This window comes from Myotis lucifugus, unplaced genomic scaffold (assembly GCF_000147115.1).
Source record: "Myotis lucifugus unplaced genomic scaffold, Myoluc2.0 scaffold_48, whole genome shotgun sequence".
Lineage (NCBI taxonomy): Eukaryota > Metazoa > Chordata > Mammalia > Chiroptera > Vespertilionidae > Myotis > Myotis lucifugus.
This window is the reverse complement of record NW_005871096.1, coordinates 5,308,597-5,315,106: the sequence shown is the minus strand read 5'-3', so window position 1 is coordinate 5,315,106 and position 6,510 is coordinate 5,308,597. Positions and strand designations below refer to the sequence as shown.

Below are 6,510 nucleotides of genomic sequence, written 5' to 3'. Positions count from 1 at the left end.
TCACAGCCATCGAGATGGTGCTCAAACCTTTTACTTTCCCTCTGGCCCAAGAGCTGGCCTGTCCCCTCCTGCCCTCTCACTGAAGAGCACCCTCTGCTCTTGTTGCTTATGCAAGCACCGAACACTTTCACGGTTTGCTAGGATTTTTAACTGCTTGTGATATTAAAAAGGAAACTAACAGACCTATTAAGTAAGAACAAGTTGATGTGAAAATGTCACAGGCATCTTTGACCCAAAGGACTGAGGAGTCGTCCACATTTCAGGGGAAATGGGGCCTCAGCTCTGGCAGACGCTTCCTCCCAGAGCTGGGACGGGGGTTTGGCTGAAGGACAGCCTGGACCTTTGGGTGTAGGCGGCTGAGCTGGGCAGTGAGGCCCACAGAGTCAGCAGGGGTCAGAGAGGACCAGCGGCCAGGGCTCCCCGTCCCTGCTGCAGGGCGTGCGTATGTGTTATGACATTGCAGCGCTCAGTGAATTATACACCGTTCGCTCAGACCTGATGCCTGAGGCACTATGTCACCCTTCACATTCTGACCAGACATCATCAGTTCTGACTCCGTCTGTCCACTGCCCCCACCCCCCACTGCCCACCTTTGTGGGTAACCTCTCTCCCAACGACAGCAGTGACATCAGGGGCCTGTCAGTTCTCCAGCTCGTCATCCTCAGTGCACCCTCCCGGCATCACAGACCCCACGGGTACTCACCTGATCTCGGCCCCTCCGGCCATCGTTGCCTTATGACAGCCAGGGCCCTCCTTTAACAACTCAGCCTCTCTTCCTGCATCACTAACACAGCCTCCAGGTCTCACAACCACCTGGTAAAGTTGGTATTACTAGTCCCTGAATACTGGCCAGTGCGAGCTGGATCAGGGCTTCGAACTCACGTCAGGTGGTCTAGAGAACACAGTGTAGAGGAGGGGTGAGCTGGAGAGGAGCGGGAGTCCCAGTGGCATTCGCCAAGTACGTCTGCAAAGGATCTCCTGGTTCTGTTCAGGGTCACGATCAAGGATTTGGAGTAACAGCATGAATTAGGGCTAATCAAAGTCTCTAAAAGGAGTACAATATGTCATTTATTTCAGATTCATGTTAAAAAAGGAGATCATATGAAAGGGGCACGTTTGCTTATTCGAGTGGCCAAGAACATTAGCAAATTTCCGTCACGTAAGTACTGAGAAGAGCCTGTGAGCCACATGTCTGCATTCCTGTGGCACTGTAAGACCTCCGCTGACGCTGCCAGCCACTGTTCTCTGCATGTGTTAACCCACTAGTCCTCACAACCCCATAAGGCCAGATGACAAGTTGGTAATTCAACATAGAGGGGTGCTACAGCCTACGGCTTATCACAGCAAGAAGATACAAAGGGAAAAGGCGCTTGGCTGCATCTGGGGAACAGGGGCAAGCTTCCAGGAGCCCCTCCAGGTGGGCCACGCTTAGCTCCTCCTGGAGTGAGCTGTGTGACACGTGATGCCCAGGGCTGTCCTGGGGCTGGTCACCCAGGTACCCCCTGCTTAGCACGTACCAAATTTCCAGACTCCCAGACACGGTCTTCAGCATAAACCACTGTTTGTATGAAGAGTTCAGGCACAGTGAGCCACCCAATCAGTTCTGGAAACAGCGGGAACTCCTCCAAAACCCAAGTTCCCAGATGCCAGCCAGGGCCAGCCTTTCACGCAGGTCTTTCCAATGACAACAGTCTCAAGACTGCACACATGGGTACTGTTATCCCTATTTTATAGATGAGCAAACGGGGGCAAAAGAAGTGAACTAACACTTGCCCAAGGTCACTGTCAGTCAACTAAGTGTGTTGGCCCTGACCTCTGAGAAAGGCCCCTTTCCAAAAGACATGTCGGTTCGTTCTTCAGTGAAGAGATTCTGTCACCTTTTGTGATGGGGTCAACAAGCTTTTTCTGTACAGGATCAGATGTCAGATGTTTGGGGCCTTGGGGCCTCATGGTGTGTCACAATACCCAGCTGCTATTCGGCTTGAAACATACATAAACAAATGAGCATGGCTGTGTTCCAACAGAGCTTTATTTTTATTTGGACACTGAAATTTGAACCTCATATTTTTCACAAAATATTTTAAATTTCACAAAATATTCTTTTTTTTCCCAACCACTTAAAAATGTAAAAGCCATTCTTAGCTCACAGGCCATAATTCACCAACACCTGTTCTCTAAATGTGTTCTTTTTTGTTACATGAAAAATTATATACCAAGTTGGCAAAGGCCGCAGTAGTTCAGGCACTTGTAACTGCTGCTGGGTGAATACTGGCATGGCCTTTCTGAAAAGCAGTTTGTGCCAACAGCATTTTTTAAAAGGTCATATTCTTTGAGCCAGTAATGCAACGTCCGGGTATCTGTCCTGAAGAAATAGGTACATGCAGAGGTTAGTACATAAAAGGACTGATCTCTCTCACATTCATCAGCAGTCCTGTCAAATGTGAAAGTGTGTCCGAGGTGTGTAGGGATACACGTGACCGCCAGGGAGTGCAGGCCCCGGGTTACAAGGCAAAGCGGCACCATCCGGGGAAGACAGTCGATGAGCTGTTAGCCTGCCTGCCTGCCCCTCGTTAAACACATCTCAGTTCTCTGCCAGGAAAGGCAAATTCAGAGGTGTGGCCCCGCCTCCCTCCCGCCACTGTGCTTTCTCCCCGTTCGTATTGCAGACGTGGTGCCGATCCTGACGTCCACGGTCATCGAGTGTCACCGAGCAGGCCTGAAGCACTCGGCGTTCCGATTCGCAGCCATGCTGATGAGACCCGAGCACCGCAACAAAATCGATGCCAAATATAAGAAGAAGATTGAGGCCATGGTCAGGTACACGGCGGCGGCGGCGATGCCCACTGTCATGCTTCACAGGCGCCTCTTTCAGGATGCAGCTGCTGGTGGCAGCAGGAACTGCGTGAGGGGGTGGGGTGGGGGGCAGTTAGGACCCCACTCAGCCACCAGCAGCAGAAACCCCACGTGGCTGAACAAGTCGGGATGTGACTCACATACAAGGCGTGGGAGCCCAGGGCTGGTGCCGCTGGGTTCCGGTCCCTCTGTCATCCAGCTCTGCTGTCCGGAGCGTAGAGGTTCCCTCCACGTGGTGTCTGCCACCACTCAACATCACAGCCCCATTCAAGGCAGGAAGCAGAGGGAAATTAAAAGGTGGAGCGGTCTTTGCCTTTTAGAAAGGACCCACCCCCAGGAATCCATTCACATCTCGCTGGCCAGTACCCTACCTCTCCCTGCAAAGCATCCTGCTGAGGAAAAGCAACATGGGCTGGCAAGGAGGAAGGGCTGTTCTGGAGGCCTGCGTCTGCCCAGAGGGGCAAATAGTAAACACTTCTCAGTGTAAGAAACTTGGTAATTACACACCCTATTGCCAGAAGAGTGCATCTCCACACCCTGTGGAGGCCCCCAGGCACCTAAGCCTATCTTCACAAAGCTGTAGCGGCCTGGTTCCCCAAAGGAAAAGCACTAGTGTTTACAGAAGGAAAGAGTCGTTCCAACCACATAGCGATTCCACACTACACTTGTTCGAAGTAGAGATGACATTTGGGGTATCCGTTTGGTCCATTATGACCAGCACCCAGTGTACCTCAATGTTAACCACTGCAGCTGCACTGCAACGAATGGCAGCTGGAAGCAGTTCTACCGTTAGCTGGCAGCGAACTCTAAGCTTAGGGCCACATGAACACTCCCCCTTTAAAAAGGTGATAAGCCCTCAGCAGCTTCACACCAAATCAGACCACCCCAGCCTGCCTGCCAGCACGGAGCGAGGTGGAGGCCATGCTAGAGCACACTTATCCCCGCAGCCCAGCACCCTGCTGTCCTAGGCGCTAGCTTCGAACAGAGGCTATTCTTCTCCCATGCAAGGGTGCTCTGTAGCTGTGTGGTCCAGTGCGGTTCCTGGCAGCCACAGGTCACTAAATTTAAACTAAACTTAGAACTTAGTTCGCCACACTACCCACATTTCAAGAGCTCAGCGCTCGTGTGGCTCATGGCTAGGCTGCCGTGTGGGACAGCACAGGGAGACACTGCCACTGTCAGTTTTGCTGGACAGAAGGGGTAGCAAGCTCACCACTCCAGTGACAAAGGAAGAGGACAGCAAACCCACCCAGGTTCTCTGCCACTTAATGTGCCCTCAACTCCACTCCCCATAACGGCCCCCGTAATGCTACCACCTGACCACTCCCAATCCCTCTTCCTCCTCCCTGCGCTACAGTGTGGGCCTGAGTCTAGGAAGAAGTAGGTCTGTGTCACGTTCCTAGTTTTCCAAATAGGCCTTTTCTCTGCCATCCATATCACATGGAAAATGAAGTGTTTTTAAATGACATGTGATTCTTCCTCACAGGAGACCAGATACCTCTGAGACAGAAGAGGTCACCACCCCATGTCCATTTTGTCAATTTCTCCTCCCGGAATGTGAACTCCTCTGTCCTGGTTGTAAAAACAACATCCCATATTGCATTGCAACAGTAAGCTTCTTTATCATAATTTCCCTTTCTTTGCATATCTATTTATAACCCATTTGAATATGTGATGTATCAACAGGTTTTTCACTTCCGAAATTACAATCCCTCAAATTTCCTGCAATTTTTAGCATATAATTTTATGGTCAACAAAGCTGGAAGTTATATTCAAGGATATAGTAATTTTAAAAAACAACCACAAAGCATATAATTGTTTAAGTGAATATCTGGGGGGCAGTGCAGCACACACGAGGGATCAGATGGGCCTGCGCTTACATCCTTTTTCCACCACTTCTCGGCTCTGTAACCTGCAATTTGGTTTACCTTGCAACTTAGATAATGTTTCTCAAAACTGAAGACTTCTTCTACACACAAGTCTGATACATAAAACCTGGCTTTAGTTATTTTGATGCCATCTCTTTCTAGTCAATTTCCACCTGTGTGAACTATCAATGATTTCCTAATTTAGAGTGGTAGCTTTTAGCTGCAATCCAATTATTATAACTGAATAATGGTGGAGCTTTAAAACTAAAGATGAATTTTACTCTTAAATGCACTGTTTTAGGGTCGACATATGCTGAGGGATGATTGGACAGTGTGCCCACACTGCGACTTCCCTGCTCTGTACTCAGAATTTAAGATGTAAGTGTGCATTGTTTCACTAGCTCTCGGGTTTATCCAGAAATAGGCCTATCATTCGGCCACTCTTGATCTGAAACCTCCTTATTTGTTCATGTTCCTAAAGATCTCTAAAGATTCAAATTGTCTTCTTAGAAGAACTACTCTGACCTTTGAAAACATTATCCTTAAAGGGGATCTTGCATGACACTGAATATTCTTTTTTTAAAAAATATATTTGTATTGTTGATAGTATTACAGATATCTCTCATTCCCTTCCCCTTTCCCCTTCCTCCCAGCCCCTATCCACCCGCCAGGTCTTCACTACCCTATTGCTTGTGTCTATGGGCTATGCATATCCTATATAATAAAAGCCTAATATGCAAATTGTCCCCTTGACCGGGAGTTCGGCCAGGAGTTTGACCAGGGGGCAGGGCTGGCTGGCCACCTGCCCACAGCCCCTCCCCCGGCCAGCCTGGCCCAATCGGCCCCAATCGGGGTGAGCTGGCCAGACCTCACCCATGCAAGAATTGGTGCACTGGGCCTCTCGTAAATATATAATTCCTCTAATTCTTAAATTGCATAATGAACATATACTAAGAGATGTGGACAGGAATAGTCGTTTTCACAGAATAACCCAAAGGAAAAGAAATATATTTAATCTATTCTGCCTTTTCATCTCCACACAGCATACTGAACACTGAAAGCACATGTCCCATGTGTTCAGAAAGATTGAACTTTGCTCAACTGGAGAAGATCTCAGACTGCACCCAGTACCTGCAAACAGAGGTGGAGCCGTGAGTGGCATGTGCAGGTCAGTGCCAGGCACCGCCCCTTCCCAGGCAGAGTCCACAGCTGTAGTTTGTATTCCCATTGGCTCCTTGTTGTGACTCATGTCGTTTGTCAGATTTGAGCACAACAACAAAACCTCTGATTCGTTTTCTTAATGCTAACATGCAGGCTGTAGTCTCCACAGTAACAAAGATTGTTGGGACAAGCCGCCTCATGGACTCCAACTGGGTCGTGAGGTATCACTCAGTGTTTGTCTGAGGTTTTCAATGACCGATTCACTCTCTTTAGTAGTAACTGGTCTAGTCAGATTTTCTACTTTTTCATGCTTCAGTCTTAGTAGGTTGTTTCTAGAATTAATTTCTTCTAATTTGTTGGTATATAATTGTTCATAGTAGTCTCTCACGATCTTTTTTGCATTTCTGTGGTATCAGTTGTAGTCTCTCTTTCACTTCTGATTGAGTGATCTTTTTCTTGGTAAGTCTGGCTAAAGGTATTTTGTCTTGAAAAAAGCAGCTCTTGATTTCATTGATCTTTTTTAGTCTCATTATTTCTGCTCTGACCATTATTTCCTTCCACCACCTTTCAGCATAGCTTTTTCTTCTTTCTCTAGTTCCTGGAGCTGTGAAGTTGGGTCGTTTGAGAT

The 6,510-nt window shown here is 48.3% G+C and overlaps 1 protein-coding gene across 1 annotated transcript in view; it reads left to right on the top strand.

The window, feature by feature from the left end:
- The window catches only part of WDR19 (WD repeat domain 19), a 70,253-nt gene that overhangs the window by 58,132 nt on the left and 5,611 nt on the right, over nucleotides 1-6,510 (top strand). The window contains 5 exon segments of the mRNA XM_023753652.1: nucleotides 1,078-1,159; nucleotides 2,667-2,817; nucleotides 4,340-4,463; nucleotides 5,023-5,099; nucleotides 5,765-5,889. Of these exon segments, the coding sequence (XP_023609420.1) occupies nucleotides 1,078-1,159; nucleotides 2,667-2,817; nucleotides 4,340-4,463; nucleotides 5,023-5,099; nucleotides 5,765-5,876 (546 nt within the window). The 3' untranslated portion in view covers nucleotides 5,877-5,889.